General features: G+C 43.5%; 1 protein-coding gene across 1 annotated transcript in view; it reads left to right on the top strand.

The window, feature by feature from the left end:
• The first annotated feature begins 3,324 nt into the window (after positions 1-3,324).
• LOC137381399 (A disintegrin and metalloproteinase with thrombospondin motifs 8-like) overlaps positions 3,325-19,972 on the top strand; it is a 30,301-nt gene continuing 13,653 nt past the window's right edge. Inside the window, exons 1-3 of the mRNA XM_068053941.1 lie at positions 3,325-4,525; positions 9,911-10,043; positions 17,087-17,254. Of these exons, the coding sequence (XP_067910042.1) occupies positions 3,620-4,525; positions 9,911-10,043; positions 17,087-17,254 (1,207 nt within the window). The 5' untranslated portion in view covers positions 3,325-3,619. The remainder of the gene's footprint in view (positions 4,526-9,910; positions 10,044-17,086; positions 17,255-19,972) is intronic.

Genomic DNA, 19,972 nt, shown 5'->3' with positions numbered 1-19,972 from the left:
CAGAATTTATTTGTATTTTTAATGCAATTCACGCTGTGATTATCCTGGAAAAATGTAACAGAATGGTGCAAGGTGCAGGATTCCCCACAGACCCAATCTCTTTTTGCAGAACTCTTCAAAGTGTGACTGCCTGTTGTCTGAGAAACTATCTGAGAATCTATTCATTTATACATCCTTTCTGGCTTCATGTTTACTCAACTTATTGAAGTTTAAATACAAATTATATTTCATAATTTTCATACATGTGGTGCTCTCTCTATTAATTTACACTTTGAACCAATAGGCCTATTGGTTAGAAAAGAATTCTCCATCAAAACAAAGATGATGCCACCTGGTGGATACTTTAAGTAAATACCTCAGAAGCAGGAACCTTCTCAACATTGTTGGAAATAGATAATTTATTTGAGCAACGTTAATGATATTAAAAACAGGTATGATATTACTTAGATATAATGAATTATAAATACAGTGATAGCACATTTGAAGCTTTTAGTTAGATATGTTCACCTGTGCACAGATGCAAATTAGTAAATAAAACTGCTAATGAAATATTGCCCCTTATCTCAAGGGGGTTGAATTCAAAAAGACGGGAGTGATGCTTCAGTGACACAAAGACTTGGACAGACCCATATCTGGACTATTGCATTTAGTTTTCAGAATTCAATCCCTGGAAAGATGTATCAGCCTTGGAAAGGAAGCAGTGCAGATTCTTCAGAATAAATACCAGTGTTTAAAGGGTTAACTTATGAGCATAAATTTGGTTTGTATTCTTTTGAGTTTAGAAGGTTGAGGGGCGATCTAACTGAAGTATTTAAAGTGGTAATGTGATTGGATTGGTGGGAGAATCCAAAATTAAGAGGACGTAGGGCTGAATTTTATCAGGGCATCGCGCTCCACGGCAGCACACTGTGACGTCAGCGGCCTTCCGACACAGAATAATATTACACGCAGGGGCTCATTTAAATGGAGGGGGCGGGGCGGCCACCCTCAATGATGTAGAGACGCCAGCTGCGACTTCCCCGGCAATGGGGTCCGGCACCACCGCGCAGGCGTTCTGGAGAAATTTAAATTTCTAAAGGTGCCGGTTCTATGAAAATTTAAATAAAGATTTGTCCACATCTGCAATCCCCTCTCCCACCACCTACCCCCACCCCCTCCCAATGCATAAATAGTTTTTTGGCCTATCCTCCCCAAACAAAATTAGTTATCAGTAACGACCTTCACCCCCGAACTGTGTTGCCTTTGACCCTAAAGCTCTTCCCTCCATCCCCACACTCAATGAAGAAGTTTTTACCACTTCCCCACCCCCTACCGCCGGCGGCCGTAAAATCAGCATGGGATGGCTGCCAGCGGCAGGAAAGTTCATTTGCATGCTTATTACCCTCATTTGAATATTTTAATGAAGGCCCCGCTGCTTGGCGGTTGGGGGCCGCACCAAGGCCTCAATTCCGCCGCTAATATCCAACGGGGCCTTCTCAGCGTCGTGGGTCGTGACGGGCCGCTCCCAGTAGCATTTTACGGGCCTTCCCGCCATGACCCACCACGTCGAGGGACTGGTAAAATCCAGCCCATAATCTAAAACCAGTCCATTTAGGAGTGCAAACAGGAAAGACTTTTTCACACAAGGTGGTGGAAGCTGGGAACTCACTCCCCCAAAAAAGGATGTGCTGCTGGGTCAATAGAAATTTTTAAGACTGAGATCAATAGATTTTTGCTAGCTAAGAGCATCAAGGTATGTGGAGCAAAGGTGGGTAAATGGAATTAAGGTACTAATTGAACAGTAGGCTAAGTCTCCTGGGGCTGAATGATCTGTACCTGTTCCTAAATTATGCTTTCTTTACAAGAGTAGACCAACACTGCCATCTGGCGGTACGAGCTGATGGTGTAACTTAGTCTATAGGTTTAAATTTTGTATCTTAAATGATCAACATGCTTTAACGAAACAGCTAACTGCATAATAATTTGCAGCCTATAGCTTTACTAAGTATATTGCTCGTGCTTTATCTGCGCGTGAAGCAACTAATTTCCTCTTGCAGTGAGTGAATGTTTGAATCGCATGTGTTTACCATCATAATGTTCAGAAGCAACTTTTTAAAATTTATTTACATCTCTCCTCCAACAAATGTTATTGAAATATATATAGACGCTGTCCTGTGAGGCTCTGTATAAATGCAAGATTTTTTCCTTTACCGAAAACACTTTATAATTAATATTATAATTAAGTTAAAATATATTTGCAGAATTCTTAGACAGTATTGCCATCATGTGGCAAGTTTTAGGAATTGTTTCGAGGCAGCGAGTGCAGAATGGACAGGTGTCTAATATCGGTGAAAACTTCTCAGCCACAAAGTAAAAACAGAAATATAGAAAATGGGACACGATGTCGTGGAGCTTTTATTCATAAAGTAACGTGATTTTTTTTTTTTTTGAAGTGTTGGCAGCCCAACTCTTTCAGTGTCCTGAGTGCTGTTTCTGTGATTCTCCTGACTCGGTGCTCGCTCTGATCGATGGGGTGTTTTACAGCGCGTCGCTGGGCTTGAAGTTTGCGTGCAGCCGATTGCTGCAAGACAGACCGACACGCAAACACTGAGCGTTGCTTCTACGAATTGTACCAGCCTGCAGCGGAGCAGCTTTGGGAGGGAGTCACAAACAGTTCCTCCCGTATAGAAGTCATCCCTCCTGTACTGCTCCAGTATTTGATGGCGAGCCTCTGCTTCACTGGTTAGTATCAGGAAATGATATCAGTATAAAGCTAAATGAGGAGGAAAGGTGTGAATCACCACTTGATCGTAATAAAGTTGCTCCCAGGTGACAGGTGACCGCAGCTCAAAGTCTGGAGCCCATTGACTCTCTCGGTGACAACAAGAGTTCTGAACTTTATTCTCATTACCATATTAAAGAGATCGATGTTGATATTATGTTGCACGGAGTGAGAGATACGGACGAATATTCCAAGCAGTTCTAATTCTGAAGTATTATACCTGACAGGTTATCGATTTCCCCAATCGTCCACAGATGGAGGAAGGAACAGGGGGACTTGGGGCTCTTTCTAAGAGCCAGCACGGGCACGATGGGCCGAATGAGCGTTTGCAGCGTTCGCTGCTTCATATTTGCACGCTGTCTGCTATATTTCACTCAGTGCCGGTTCTACAACTGGTAAGAAAAAAAAACTCAAGTCATTTCTGTTCTGATCCCTTGAGCTGCCAAGGGTTAAAAAGAGAGACAAAAAATTGTGGGGGGGGGGGGGGGGCGTGGCGATGCGGCCGCTGATTGGTGGAAAGTTTGCAGCAAAGTCAAAGCAAGTTTGGGGAGGATTATGAAAGTGATCAAAGTAAAGAGGGTGGGGGGAGCTCCGAGTAAAAATAAAATCGCTTATGTCAATGGAAGCTGTTGAGAAGAGTATAAAAAGCTGGTGCTTTCCAACGATTCACTGGTGCTGCAGCCACGGGAGGTCCCGCTCACTCCAGTACATTGAATCCTAAGCAAAGGTCTTCTGCAAATAAGGGAGGCTTTTTAACAGCAGCTACTGCAGAACTAATTGAATTATCAGCAGCAGATAGGAGCAGTGATAGAATATTACAGCAAATTGTTCCTGTTTGAATGTGAAACATTGCTGGAGATGTTAGGCGGAATTCTCTTGTTCTTCAGTACAGTTTCAGTGCTGGCTCAGGAGCCCTGTGTGGTGGAGGTGACTCCTGTCAGGTTGGATGGCAATGCGGGGCTCCTGGGGAAGGAGGGCTCGGATCTCCCCGTCTACCAGCTCAGGGCATTCGGCAAAGAGTTCCTGCTGAGCCTGGAGCCCGATTCCAGCTTCTTGGCTCCGGCTTTCACTGTCCAACACGTTGGGAAAAGCCGGGCGGGCAAAGCCCAGGGTGAGCCCGACCTGAGGAAGTGTTTCTACTCGGGGAGAGTGAACTCCAGCCCCGCATCCATGGTGGCCCTCAGCCTGTGCCGGGGCATCCAGGGCGCTTTCTACACGGACGGGGAGGAGTATCTGATCGAGCCGGTGAGCCCGGGACACAGCCCGATCCGCCCTCACCTCCTCCAGAGGGGGCCCGGCAACAGAGCGGCGCAGGCAGGGGGCGAGAGATGCGCCGTTTCTGCGCCCGACGACCCCCATTTCTGGCAACTCAGGAGGGAGATCCTGAGCCAGGGGAAGAGGAACAGCAGCCGAGGGAAGCTCCTGCAGCCCCGGGCCAAGAGATTCGTGTCCGAGGCGCGTTACATTGAGACCATGCTGGTTGCTGATGAGTCCATGGTGAGGTTCTATGGGGCCAGCCTGCAGCATTACCTGCTCACTCTGATGGCCGTGGTTTCCCGGCTCTACAAGGACCCCAGCATCAGGAACCTGGTCAACGTGGTGGTGGTGAAGATCTTGCTGGTGGAGGACGGGGACGAAGGGCCTTCAGTCTCCAGCAACGCCGGCCTCACCCTGCGCAACTTCAAACACTGGCAGCTGGATTACAACCACCCGAGCGACAGGCACCCTGATCACTTCGACACGGCCGTCTTGTTCACCCGCCAGGTAATGTGTGTACCTAAAGGAGCTGGAGTTGGCCATTCGGCCCATCCTCCCTCTGCCAGCTCTTTGAAAGAGCTGTCCAATTTATCCCACTGCCTTGCTCTCGCCCCATAGCCCTTCCTCGCCCCCCCCCCTCAAATCCCACCCCTTTGATCCCTTCTGAAAGTCACAATTCAATCTGCTTGCACTCACTCCAGTTACCCACCCTCCTACCAGTTTCTCCCTCTCTACTCTCTCATTTTAAACCACCTCCACTAGACTGAGAGTGGCCACTCAAACCCGAGTGACAGCGACTCTTGTAGGAGGAGGAGGAGGGATTGAGGTGGCGGGGCGAGGAGGAAGGGGGGGGGGGGGGTGCACACATCCTCAGGACCTTGAGTGCACTCCATATTCTGAGAAAGAAGCACTGTTGACCTGTGTGCCCCTGAACCACTGCACCTGAAGTTGCAGTGTAAAGGCGGCCAGTTGTGGCGAATGCAATGGAGCCTGATCCAAGAGCAGAGACTTCACTGCCGAGGCAGCTTCCACTGAATCACTGATAGGATCGACCGGTTAACAAACAGGTTTCAAAAAATGTCCGCAGCGCAATCATCTTGAATTGGAATCAATCCGGTAAATATCAGTAAAAGCAACTCCCATTGAATGTGATAAGTCAGGTTTATCAGGCGGGGGAGAGTGACACTGACATTGAACAGGCGGCTTGCTTCTACACAGGGCGCCTGTCTGTTTGAGAGGACATTGGGGACAGAGATACAACTGGGCAGAAAAAATATTGGGAAGGGGGAGGAATTATCCGTGCTTAAGTCGGGGAGGGGGGGGGGGAGACGGGGGGAGGACACAGAGGAAGAACTGTGGGGAAACACATTTTGAACTGGTTTCTCCTTTAGAATGGTCTTTGTGGGCAGCGAAATGGCAAAACCGTGTCTTTGTGAATCTACACCAGAGCAATCGCTAGATTCTCCATACTGACAGCAGGGACTGCGAGCAAGCTGCCCAGATAGCTGGGCAATGGTCCTGAGCCCAGCTCCAGTCAGTGGCCGCTCCCCACAGTGACTGAAAGATGCCTCCAGTCCTCCGCTGAGTGCAGGCTGCTTTTGGCTTGGGGTTTACCTGCATTCTTCCAGGAAAGACTGCAAATCCCCGCCTCTTGCTCTTGTTAGTGTGGAGCTGGCGAAAACAAAAGGTCATTTGGAGACGAAATTACAGCTGTAATAATGTCACCTGTCCCAGGCAGCTGTAACTCCCTGATATCAAGCCCATAGAAGCTAGGGTGAGAGTATGTGTCTGTCTCTGTGTCTCTGTATGTTTGTGTGTATGCGCGTTGTGGTCAAGTAGACTCATGCAGAGCCAGTCTGTGAGCAGCCGGGTGTCGTGGTCTGCATTGGGACGATGAAGCAAGAAGAAAGTTAATATTCACAGCCCTGCTCCTGACGAGCTGTTTATGGCGATCTCTGATTAGCCCTGTACAATACTTGTGCCTGGTGACCGAGACGTTTTCTTCCACAATCGGCCGCCAGCTCCTGATACTCTCTGCACTGTACTAATGGCAGAGGCAATGAGGGGTGGGGCATAGTTAGAACAATCCGTGGACGTAAAACCAGCAGGTAATGGTGCAGTCCGACCTCACATACTTACACTCCCCCCACCCCATTCACTCAGGTTCAGTGGAAACCCCACAGAAGGTGAATTACAGCTCAGCAGCAATCGTCCCTAAGGAATGTGCAATAGGGGTTTGGTTTTATCGTCGGTTTTAGGGTAAGGGAAAGGGAAAGGGCCATTACAGACTGCACCATCACTGACCTAGCCAGAAACTGTGGAGGTATTTTGCATCATTGTGATATAATAGAAAACTATGCCATTTATTTCCAAGTTACAATTTAACATGTTTATAAATAAAAATCTTACAGCCAACGAGATGCTAATAACTGCAGGGGTAGGGCAAGCACGTGATGTCTGGATATAATTATCTTATCACCGCTTAGCCATGAGATGTGGATTATTTCCGTACTTGCGGAAATCCTAGAATTGACACACGCCCTTACCCTTTTTGCTACTTAAGTCAGGGTTACGGTTGCTGCACAGGTAAAGATTTCAATGCAGAAAATCTCCACCTGGTCTTGAAACTTTATTAAAAGTTTCAGAATCAGATCACTCATGAGTGATGACAGATGTTGTAAACTGCAATCAGTAGGCTTATATAAATATTTCTCCTTAAGCACTGCAATCTAGGAGTACATCCTTTGGGGAAAGTTGAAATGAGTGTTTCTGAGAAGGAGGATGTGCTTCTGTTTTCAGTACCAGAGTATTCTATAAAAATATTAAACTGAACACCTTGCACTAAATGGTGGAACTGAGTCAATAATTCAATTAGTCTTGGGCGTATATTTGTAATAATGTTAATGGATTTTTAAATTCATGGGATGTGGGCGTTGCTGGTTAAGCCAGCATTTATTGGCCATCCCTAATTGCCCTTGAGAAAATGATGGTGAGCCGCCTTCTTGAACCGCTGCAGTACATGTGGGGTAGGTACACCCATAGTGCTGTTAGGAAGGGGGTGCCAGGATTTTGAGCCAGCCACAGTGAAGGAATGGTGATAAAGTTCCAAGTCAGGATGGTGTGTGACTTGGAGGGGAACTTGCAGGTGGTGGTGTTCTCCTGCTACCCTTATCCTTCTAGATGGTAGAGGTCATGGGTTTGGAAGGTGCTATCGAAAAAAGAGTGCCAGTGGTGGAGGGAGTGAATGTTTAAAGTGGTGGTTGAGTTGCCAATCAAGTGGGCTCTTTGCCCTGGATGGTGTTGCGCTTTTTGAGTGTTGTTGGAGCTGCACACAAGCAGACAAGTGGAGAGTATTCCATTACACACCTGACTTGTGCCTGGTTAATGGTGGACAGGCTTTAGGGAATCAGGAGTAAGGGCAGTCTCTCCTACCTCACCTGGAATTCAGGTCCCTTGTCCATGTTTGGACCAAGGTTGCAATGAGATCAAGAGTTGAGTGGTCTGGGCAGAACCCAAACTGAGCATTAGTGAGCAGGTTATTTGTCAGTAAGTGCCCCTTGATGGCATTGTTGATAGCTCCTAACATCACTTTGCTAATGATTGACAGGGCGATAATTGACCGAATTAAATTTGTCCTGCTTTTTGTGGACGGGGAATCGGGTAAATGCCAGGGTTGCAGTGTTATTGGAATAGCTTGGCTAGAGGCGTGGCTAATCCTGGAGCACGTCATCAGCATTGCAGCTGGGATGTTGTAGGCTGGAATTCTACAGCACCCCAATGAGTCAGATGGTGGCAGGGGGATGGCGTAAAGTGGAGTGGGAGGTTCCAGGAGGCTCTCCCGACCTGCTCCCGCCTCCGCCCCCTTTACGTAGGGTGGGGGGGGGGGCATAAAATGGCCCGCATGCCCCAGGCCAATCAAGGCCCTTAAGTGGCCGCTTAACGGCCATTTAAGGGCCTTCGCTTGCCTCCACGCGGACCTTATGCGTGGCAAGCGGGCATCCTGGAGCCAAGAAAAGCCGTCTGTGAAAAACAGCCGGCTGCAATCGTCCCAAGGGGGGGGGCCGCTCATCGGGCACAGGGTGCCCAATGGAGGGCAGCCTCCGCTACCCCAACCACCCCCAGCAACCAACACGCCCCCATTCTCCCCAACCAATCACCTTTGCCTTGCTGGGGCCCAACCAATTAGCCCCGGTGAGGCAACCAAAACCTACCCGTCTTCCCGTCTCCATGTCTTTGGCTGGGCTGCAGTCCCAGCAGTGGCCACCGCTCCCAGTCTGATGATTTTGGCTGGCAGCTCAATGAGGTGGGACTTCCTCCCTCAAGCAGCTGGAAGTCCCGCCTCGGAACAGTTAAAGCCTGGGGACCCATAAAATGCGGGTCGGATCCCCAGCTGAGGCGGAAGCGGGTTCCACCAACTTTTCAGTCAGTGGCCGGCTCCTGTCCGCCCAATGTGAAATCCCAACTATATCCAGTGCTCACAGCCGTCTCTTAATGTCACATAGAGTGAATCAAATTGGCTGAAGAGTGGCTTCTGTGATTGTGAGGACCTCAGGAGGAGTCTGAGATAGATCATGCACTCAGCACCTCCTGGCTGAAGATGGTTGCAAATGCTTCAGCCTTGTCGTTTATACTCATGTGCTGGGCTTCACTACCAATGAGGTATCATAAAAGCCATTGTTTCAGCACCAAAATAGTCTTTTATTAACTAGTAGAAAATTAGTTGTGCCAATATTAAGAAAACATTTTTTAAAAAATCAAAAACCTTTAACTGCTGATTTTATTTTCCCAATAGATGATCCCATTACAGTGGCTCTTCATTCCAAACTCTTAACACAAGATGCAAAGCAGTAAAATAATTTCTGCAGCAATTTTCTAAATGTTAGGAGAATTTGTGGGATTAAACTACAGTGACTGATCTAATAGTTTAATGTTGATCAGAGGACAAAAAACTAAAATATGAGGCCAGAGAAAGGTATTTAATAGCTGGAAAGTACTTATTTCAATAAAACATTTTACGAGTTTCAGTTCTATTCAGTAGAAGTTAAGCATATTTGTATTTTAAATAAGCACCTTTTTCATCCATCCATATAGAATATTAAGTTTAGTTTATTACATTGTGTTCTCTATTTTGAAAGTTAATTGTGTTAAAATTATCCAGTGTAGGATTTATTTTGATGTTGTACTTTTAAGTATGCAGACTTTATTCTGTAATCAAATAGTGAGAAAGTGGTGGTGGTTGATTCAATCATGGCTTTCAAAAAGGAACTGGATAATTTTTTGAAGAGAAAAAATTTGCAGGGCTATGGGGAAAAGGTTGGGGAGTGGGATTAGCGGAGATGCTCTTACAGAGAGCCAGCACAGATGTGATGGGCTGAATGGCCTCCTTCTGTGCTGTAACCATTCTATGATTCTACATTTTCTAGCAATTTGTGACTAGAAGCCAACCAATGAAAAATGCAGATTTGAAAGAAAGGATAACTGAGTGTGTCACCAGAGATGGAGTTTATTCCATTTTGGCTGAATTGAATTATCACTTTGTCAATGAGTTACACATACTTCCAGCTGGTACAGCAATTTTTTTTTTAATTAAACATTTTTTCCTGTCATTTTTGGGTTGTATTTATGCAAAAATATTTGATTCGATCCATTGATAGATCTGTGAGTCTTCTGTGAGAATCGGAATGTTGTTCTTGTATTTTTTCACAAGTCTGTTGTAACTAGTTAAAATTAAAATATGAGTTTAATGCCTTTGTGAAATAAATAAGGCAGATGTGAAAATTATGAATATATTCCATGTAGTATTGCAAATACGTCAAATGATCATAGCCTTTTTGACCATTTTCATTTTGGAGTGAGAATATTTGAGAGGTTGTCTCATTTCCTTCCTCACAGGATATCTGTGGCCAGCAGAGCTGTAATACCCTTGGAGTGGCAGACATTGGAACCATGTGTGACACAAGTAGGAGCTGTGCCGTGATAGAGGATAATGGACTTCAGGCAGCCTACACCGTAGCACATGAACTGGGTACAGTGACTGCTAAAGTTAATGCCCTTAAAAGTATATCTGAGATGTGTTTATTATATGTAATTGCGCACATGCAATCTTCTGTCTACCATCTATGTCGTAACTGTTGTATACATCTTGACCATAGAGCATGCCCGTTTTCTTCCTCATTCATTAATTGTTAAAATATCTATGTGTTTTACCCTTTTATAATTGGGCATTTTTCTACTTTTATTATTCACCAATCATATTACACAGAATTTTTCTCCCTATTTACATCCTAACCTATTACAGTCTGTCATTTTTTTTGCCCAATCATATTCAACAAAAACATATAGAAAACTAATCTATTATATATTGCAAAAAAATCAAATTGGCATAATGCATATATTTGGAAAACAAAATTTTACCCATAAATGTTTCTCAATCAGTTTCCTCCCAAACAGCAAGATGCACACATCTGGGCCTCTGAACATTCAAAGCTCCAGATAGACTTTGATGCCCTCTCACCAAATACTTCACAATCTCCATCCAGCCACTTGACTATCTATACTTGACCTGTGCCAATGCCAATGAGACCACAATTTGGTAGCTGCCACAAGTTAGGGACTCCATTATGGCTGAAATTTTACGTTGGACAGGAGGCCCCGCCCACCGGCCAAAATGTCAGGGCGAGCCTGCCTCTGCCAGGCCTGGGAGCCATGCAATGATTTTATGTGGCCCAGGCCCGTAATTGGCCTCGAGCAGGACTTCCACCGCTCTGAGGCAGGATGTACCGCCTTCAAGAGTTGCCAGCCAATCAGGGTGGCCACTGTTGGGACTGAACCCAGCCAGAAGAGCAAGAGAGACGCCAGCCCCGGAAAAAAAGAGTAAGTGTATGGGGCCTCACGGGGGACAATCGGCTGGGCCCCGGCGAGGCAAGGGGTGTCAGTTGAGGGGGGAGAATGTAGTGCAGTGTGTGCGGTTGGGCCATGTATGGCCCTCCGTGGGGCACAGGGTGCCCACCCACTCGCCCTCCCGCCACCAAGCCTGCAAGGAGTCCACCAGGTTTTACTGAGCAGCCTCCTGGGTGTCTTGAGCCACCCGCCCGCTGATGGTAATATACCAGCGGCAGCGTGAGGAGGCCCTTAAGTAACAGTTAATTGGCCACTTAAGGGATTTAATTAGCCTGGAGTGGGCGAGCTGTTTCCCGCCATCGCTGCCCCTCTTAAAATTGCCATGGATGCAGAAGGTGACAGGAATGTCATCCCCCCACCTCCCACTCAATTTTAGGACCCCCGCCCCAGCCCGCTCCTGCGGGGCGGAGTACAATTCCAGTCTGTTTATTCAAAGGCATGTACTCCTTTAAGTGGCCACTCCTGCCCAATCTCTCTGTGCGCTTACCATGGTCAATTTCCTCCAGATTTCTGTGTGTTTCTACCAAGACCCGCTCCCTCCCAATCTTTATACTTTTTTGGTGACCTGCTCTTCACCTCCTGAAGCCTCCCTATGTACCAATATCAGTGGCATATGGGCCAATTGTAATGCTATAACACTGACTGATATCAGCTTATTTTGCAGAGACTAGAAATGAAGCATGGGACCTCCTGGCATGAATATTAACTAAGCTAGCAAGGAACTTGATTTGTTACAGCTAACTTATACTATAACTGACTTGAGAAGGCTGGGTACAGAGTTGAAAGATCATTTTAATTTTCTTTACTACTTTATAACCATTTTCTATTTACTATAATACTCCTTTTAGTTCATTCACGCATGAGCAAAACAGGGTAGAGTACAAAGCCTTAAGATATGAGCATATCGAATATTACTGACTATCTTGTAAAACAATGCATTCGATATGTTTAGTATCAAAATGGATACAACTCAGCTGTCACACTTGGAACTATATACTAGATAATAGTTGGGTGAAGCCTACAATGTAAAGTGCCTAGTACTTCTGCATAAAAGACAGTATAAATGTAATGATTAAAAATAGTGCTACCTACTTTTAAAAGTACTGTAGAGTAAATCTCAGGACTATGACTTTTGAGTCCATTTTTTGGACAGAGATTCAAGCCCTTGAAATGGTGCAGAGATCTTTAGATTGAATCCTATCATCAGAGAACTACATTATAAGAAAAAACTGCAAAAGGTTGGACTATTCCACCTTTGAAAGCAGCAGACTAAGAAGGGACATCTTAAAAGGTATGTAAGGTAATATATGTTATAGAAAAAAATAAATCTACAACACAGCTTCAAGCTAAACTGTGACAGTAGAACAAGATTCAAACTAGCAAAAAAGACAAATTTCAAACTGATATCAGAAAGTTCTTTGTACCCAGTAATCAATAGGTGGAATGATAAATAGGTGAAATGGGCTTTTGGGTAGATTCAGGCAGGCTAAAGTCCTGGCATCATTCTGCATTTGATGGGACTTATAGTTTCTTTCTGAGCTGAACAGCCTTCCCCATCCAGTCTATCTTTTTTTTTTAGAATTAGAATATTACAGCGCAGTACAGGCCCTTCGGCCCTCGATGTTGCGCCGATCATCTGACCTACACTATTCCATTTACATCCATATGTCTATCCAATGACCACTTAAATGCCCTTAAAGTTGGCGAGTCTACTACTGTTGCAGGCAGGGCGTTCCACGCCCCTACTACTCTCTGCGTAAAGAAACTACCTCTGACATCTGTCCTATATCTTTCACCCCTCAACTTAAAGCTATGTCCCCTCGTGTTTGCCATCCTCATCCGAGGAAAAAGACTCTCACTATCCACCCTATCTAACCCTCTGATTATCTTGTATGTCTCTATTAAGTCACCTCTCCTCCTCCTTCTCTCTAACGAAAACAACCCCAAGTCCCTCAGCCTTTCCTCGTAAGACCTTCCTTCCATACCAGGCAACATCCTAGTAAATCTCCTCTGCACCCTTTCCAAAGCTTCGACATCCTTCCTATAATGCGGTGACCAGAACTGCACGCAATACTCCAGGTGCGGCCTCACCAGAGTTTTGTACAGCTGCATCATGACCCCGTGGCTCTGAAACTCGATCCCCCTACTAATAAAGGCTAACACACCATATGCCTTCTTAACAGCCCTATTAACCTGGGTAGCAACTTTCAGGGATTTATGTACCTGGATACCAAGATCTCTCTGCTCATCTACACTACCAAGAATCTTCCCATTAGCCCAGTACTCTGCATTGCTGTTACTCCTTCCAAAGTGAATCACCTCACACTTCTCCGCATTAAACTCCATTTGCCATCTCTCAGCCCAGCTCTGCAGCCTATCTATGTCCCTCTGTACCCTACAACACCCTTCGACACTATCCACAACTCCACCGACCTTCGTGTCATCCGCAAATTTACTAACCCACCCTTCTACACCCTCATCCAGGTCGTTTATAAAAATGACAAACAGCAGTGGCCCCAAAACAGAACCTTGCGGTACACCACTAGTAACTAAACTCCAGGATGAACATTTGCCATCAACCACCACCCTCTGTCTTCTTTCAGCTAGCCAATTTCTGATCCAAAGCTCTAAATCACCTTCAACCCCATACTTGCGTATTTTCTGCAATAGCCTACCGTGGGGAACCTTATCAAACGCCTTACTGAAATCCATATACACCACATCCACGGCTTTACCCTCATCCACCTGTTTGGTCACCTTCTCGAAAAACTCAATAAGGTTTGTGAGGCACGACCTACCTTTCACAAAACCGTGCTGACTATCGCAAATCAACTTATTCTTTTCAAGATGATTATAAATCCTGTCTCTTATAACCTTTTCCAACATTTTACCCACAACCGAAGTAAGGCTCACAGGTCTATAATTACCAGGGCTGTCTCTACTCCCCTTCTTGAACAAGGGGACAACATTTGCTATCCTCCAGTCCTCCGGCACTACTCCTGTCGACAATGACGACTTGAAGATCAACAACAACGGCTCTGCAATCTCCTCCCTGGCTTCCCAGAGAATCCTAGGATAAATCCCATCTGGCCCAGGGGACTTATCTATTTTCACTCTTTCCAAAATTGCTAACACCTCCTCCTTGTGAATCTCAATCCCATCTAGCCTAGTAGGCTGTATCTCAGTAATCTCCTCGGCAACATTTTCTTTCTCTTGTGTGCATCTAACTTGCAGCTTGTTCAGTTAGAAAACTGAAAGACTGATTCTATGGCATTCTAAACTTTTAGTTAAATTGTTTATCGTCTGATTGAAGTATCATCCGGAGAGTAGGTGGGAGAAGGGGAGAAAGATATTTTCTGGGAAGGATTTTAAGGGTTAAAGCATTTGGGAAGGAAAACAAAGATTTCTCAAATCTTAGCATTTTGGACGTAAAAAAAATCTTCATAAGTACCAGTGGCTGCGCTGGAGGAGTCTGTTTTTTTTAATATTGTATTTGTACAGCAGTAGGCAACAAGAGCCAGTGGGAAGGGGAATGATAAGGTAGGGGTAGGCTAGTATATGAAGGAATGTGTTGGCAGATAATACAGTCTGGTCTGGTTAGGATCAGCAAGTTTTCTTTTAATTTCTGTACATCTTTTAAGTTGAAATTTTTAGTCTTTTCACCTGCCGCTTCCCATATGCAAGTAGCACCAGACAGCTTGCTACAAGGACAGAAGATCATAGATTATATTGTTTGATTTCATTCTAATCTATGGAGCAAAAATTGGGTGGTGATGTAGACTAGGGAGAAAGGCAACAGCATAACAGAATACCATTGAGTCACTGTGATAATTGACTTGCCTTTCTGCATCTAGATGCTTGAATCCTTGAAAATAGGGGTAAGTGTGTGAAAGGCACAGTACCATTCAGATTTAACCTTTAGACTCTAAGTAATGTATGGCATACAGTAGCACTAACCTGATTACTACTACAGAGACACAATACCCCCACTGTTCGAAAATGGCATGGATAGGCATCTGTTAACTATTATTGAGTTAGATACTTATAAAAATGTTATCTTCATTTTTTCATAATAGTCCCATTTTCCAGGTTTCTTTTGTTTTGAGTAGGAGAAAGGCATTTTTTAAACCAAATTTAAAAAGTGATGTATTTAAAAAAGGAATAGCTATACCTCACCACTGAAAGTTAGACATGCTAAACCTTATTTGTTGCTTTGCTCAGAGTAGGTTTGGCAAAGTGCCAGTTTTGTACTCCAGAGTGAATTTGGCATATTTCCACCTTTCATGGTCATAAGGTGCTGGAAACATCTGGAATACTGTAAACATTTTACTAGATATCATTTTTTTGTTTTACTACTAAATGGTTCTGTGCATTCCTGCTCTCCAACTAGCCCATTATATTACATTTTTCAGAAACATGAAGCAATTTGATTTTGCAGGGAACAAAAGTGTATAATGTAATTCAGGTGTGAAGTGACGCAAATTGTATTTAGATTGGCAGTTTGAGAATAGCTCAAGGGAAGTAGTCTTGTAATACTTCAGTTTCACATCACCTGCAGTATAACTGCAATTCATGCAAAGTAACATTTAGCAAGTTTGCAAATGGTTCCTTGGTTTAGGTTGGAACTATTTTACATTTCATTCTTAATCTTTAACATTAACATAGGGCACTGCCGCATTCAATATGTATTTAAGTGATTTTTTAAAATTAATTCTTGGGATATGGGCTTCGCTGGCTAGGCTAGCATTTATTACCCATCCCTAATTGCCCTTGAGAAGGTGGTGGTGAGCTGCCTTCTTGAACCGCTGCAGTCCATGGGGGTAGGTACACCTACAGTGCTCTTAAGAAGGGAGGATTGTGCACAGAGCTCAGTGAATGTTTGTAACATCATAAATGTACAGGTCTTTTTTCTCTGGTCAAGTAGGTTCAGAGTCAGCCACAAATAATACTCCTTGCATCAATGTAAATAAATACTGGTTTCAAATTGTTAGTATAGTATTAGACGTTCCTCAATAAAAGAGTTGGTATCCTCCAGTTCTCCAATTTGCATGACAAAAACCTAGAACATCTTAATCTTATTATCAAACTATTTCCCCCTTGAAGTCACTCCATTGAGTGAAAAAGGAAAGGTTTGTTAAATCTAAGGTGCAGTGGATTCTGTTACTTTTTGACAGTTTACAGTTGAGCTTTGATTATGCTTGAATTAAGATTTATATGAATGTTTAATTGAAATATAAAGCCATTTGTAATATGTAAAATATAAAAATAATATATAAATAATACTAACATGTAAAAGGCAGTGGAAGCAGAGTGTTTGAATATTTTTAAGGCAGAGGTGGATAGATTCTTATAAGCAAGGGGGTGGAAGGTTATCGGAGCTGGAAATGTGGAGAAATCAGTTCAGCCATGGACTTATTGAATGGCGGAGCAGGCTCGAAGTGCCAAGTGGCCTACTCCTGCTCCTAATTCGTTTGTTCGTATGTATGTTTGTATGTGCACCTCATCTCATTAAATCACTGTGCCTTGAATTCAATGTAAGTTCAAATACTATCATTGTACTTGATGTGAACTTTTGCAAGAGATGTTTAGCGTGCAGAAGATATGCAGGACTGCCAATGATCAACACAGTGAGGCATTAATCGCAAATAGTTGGGAAGGATGTTTACACTTGAATTTGAATGATATATTTCAGTATTATTGCTGGACTTGGAGTTCTATACAATAGGGGTGAATGGGAAATGACTTGATATAATGGAATTCTACACTTGGATCAATTACAACATCTTTTTATCTGAAGTCATTGATCAACAATTCCATCTGCTGTTCAGTTCTTCAGACAGGAAGTCTAACAGCAGCCCACATGTTGTTTAAAGTTTCATAGTGTGTCTTATTAACTATATGATGGAATGTAGCATGATTTTAGATTTCTAAAATGAATATATAGATATCTTAAAATGTTTATTCTTGCCTATTCCCAAATGATCAGTTTTGCAATTCCTACTGTTAGATAGTTTAAGTGATACCATAGTCAATAAAGTTCCCAAAATTGAATAATAATTATTTTAGAATAGTTGCATGCTTTCAGTATATTTAGCAGGCAATGTAAGTGTACAGTCTTGCTATATTCAGTTTGGATTTGACTAAGTTAATATTTTCTCATTTTGACAGGTCATGAATTGAGCATGCCACATGATGATTCAAAGACATGCGATAAGCTGTTTGGTCAGCTAGGGAAAAACCATATGATGGCTCCAGTGTTCATCCGCCTCAACAGAACTCTACCTTGGTCTCCTTGTAGTGCATTTTATATCACAGAGTTCTTTGATAATGGTCACGGTAAGTTAGTCAGCTGCAGTATGGTGGAGTGGTTGTCTTCTAGGCTTTGATGAAACATGTACAACTGCTGCATAGCTAATGTTGAAGAACAACTTATTTCTAGTTCATTTGAGATATATCATTGTTGGAACCTATTGTAAAGTTCATTGGAACTTCTTTAAATCTAAATATTAGTTAAAATCCTCCACATTTTACAACCAAAAGGAAATGTCTATGCTGTTATGGTTGTTCGCTGATAGTATCAGTACTATGTTAATTGAAACTGAGCTACATATAATGGTGACTGTCCTGATTCAGTTTCCAAAAGTCATGGATTTTTAGCCTAAAGGCATCCTCACATGTGCACTGATGGGCAACAAATCCACAAGCTCACTCAAATGGACTATATTGCTAGTAGTTTGGAAAACAAAAAATTCATGCTGATACTGTGGGAGGTAGAATTTAGACCTAGCGCTAGGATAATGTGGGTCTATGTACAAGATACACTGAATTGTATCTTAGCCATGCTGGAACATAACTTGTGACTTTTAATAATCTATTTGTGTGTAAATTGGAGATATTTTTTCATTCCCAAATTGCACAAAAACAGTTTGCAAAAATAAATACTGAACTTACAAGTTTAGATGAACGTATAACTGAAACCCACTTTCTTAAACCAGTTTAACGCAAATTGTGCATGCACGGTTAACCATGCAATACGTCTCAGTAAAAGCTTCACATGCCATGTTCCCAGGCCCCTATTTGAATGAAGATTGTTTTTCTGACTGCCAGTAAAGTTGGCACGGGAATGTACGTGGACACAGAAATAAGAACTTGGCGCATGAGTCAATTGAATCCACTTACAATTGAGACTTATTTTCTTTGGCAGTCAGTAAGTACAAATAGGATGATCTTTCTACAGAATGTTTAGTTCGTAAACTGGGTTGTGAATGCACATCTTTATCCACAGTTTGTAGTATCACAAAAAGTGCACTGCAATCCTGTAAATACAGTTTATCCTTCGATTGCTACATGTGATAAACAGGATCTCTAATGCAAAAATACCCAGTGATAGGTAGCCAGGAGTAAAGCTGATGAAAAGAATACCAAGCCAGATATCCAGAACCTGAGGCACTGGGTATAATAATTCAAATGTGTTTACAAGCCCGTCTGAAGAGACTCTGCACCATTTCGAGTTCCTATGAATGATAGTGATCGAATGCTCACTACATACGTCTGAAATTCCTTCCTCTGCGATTTTAGTGCAAATATTAACTCATTTATTTTAAACTGGTTTACAGTTCTGCTGAAAAAACGGAGAGGGGAATTTTGGACAACCATATTAAGTGTTTGTACTCTTGTATCCTTTTATGTATTCATTCTTGGGATGTGAGCATCTTGGCAAAGCCAGCATTTATTGCCCATCACTAACTGCCCTGGAGAAAGTGGTGATGAGCCACCTTCTTGAATCGCTGCAGTCCATTTAGTGTAGGTACACCCACAGTGCTATTAGGGAGGGAGTTCCAGGACTTTGATCCTGCAACAGTGAAGGAGTGGCAATATATTTCCCAGTCAGGATGGTGTGTGACTTGAAGGGGAACTTTGAGGTGGTGGTGTTGCCATGCATCTGCTGCCCTTGACCTTCTAGCTGGTAGAGGTCGCAGGTTTAGAAGGTGCTGTCGAAGGAGCCTTGATGAGTTGCTGCAGTGCATCTTGTAGATGGTATGCCACTATGCGTTGGTGGTGGAGGGAGTGAATGTTTAAGATGGTGGATGGGATGCCAATCAAGCATGCTGCTTTGTCTTGGATGGTGTTGAGCTTCTTGTGTGTTGTTGGAGCTGCACTCATCCAGGCAAGTGGAGTGTATTCCATCACAATCCTGACTTGTGCCTTGTAGATGGTAGACAGACTTCAGGGAGTCAGGAGGTGAGTTACTCGCCGCAGAATTCCTAGCCTCTGACCTGCTGTTGTAGCCGCTGTATTTATATGGCTGGTGCAGTTAAGGTTCCGGTCAATGTAACCCCCGGGATGTTGATAATGGGGGAATTTGATGATGGTAATGCTGTTGAATTTCAAGGGGAGATGATTAGAATGTCTCTTGTTTGAGATGGTCATTGCCTGGGACTTGTGTGGTGTGAATGTTACTTGCCGCTTATCAGCCCAAGCCTAAATGTTGTCCAGGACTTACTACATGCAGACGCAGATGACTTCAGTATCTGAAGTGTTGCGAATGGTACTAAACACTGTGCAATCATCAGTGAACATCCCCAATTCTGATCTTATGTTGAAGGGAACACCATTTCAAGGCTCCAGTCTGCAAATTCGTGCTGTGGGATTGTTCCTACAATTCAACTGCTTCAGCTGGAGTTTGAAATTCCCATATTACTTTTTAATTTCACAGTCGTTTTTAATGACAGTGGACATGTGCTGGCATAAACCGGACACTATACCAAATCGAAAATTCAACATTGCAACTCAAGGCAGAACAAAAATTAGAGCAGCTAGTACAATAGTAGTTTTTAACTGGCCCAGGTATCATAATCAGTTGGGACTAAAAGAAGAGCTGTTCATTTTTGATTATATTCGCACATTGTACAAGCTAAAGTATGATTCAGTCTTAGTCTACTTCCATTGGTGAAACAAAAAGGAAATTCTGGAAATACATAGCAGTAAAGACAGGAGCTGAAATGGAAAGTTAGACTACTGTTTCAGTAATGGTGGATTCCACCTATAATAATT

The sequence above is a fragment of the Heterodontus francisci genome, chromosome 22 (genome assembly GCF_036365525.1).
Source record: "Heterodontus francisci isolate sHetFra1 chromosome 22, sHetFra1.hap1, whole genome shotgun sequence".
Lineage (NCBI taxonomy): Eukaryota > Metazoa > Chordata > Chondrichthyes > Heterodontiformes > Heterodontidae > Heterodontus > Heterodontus francisci.
The sequence above is the reverse complement of the archived record's forward strand: the minus strand, read 5'-3'. Positions and strand labels throughout refer to the sequence as shown.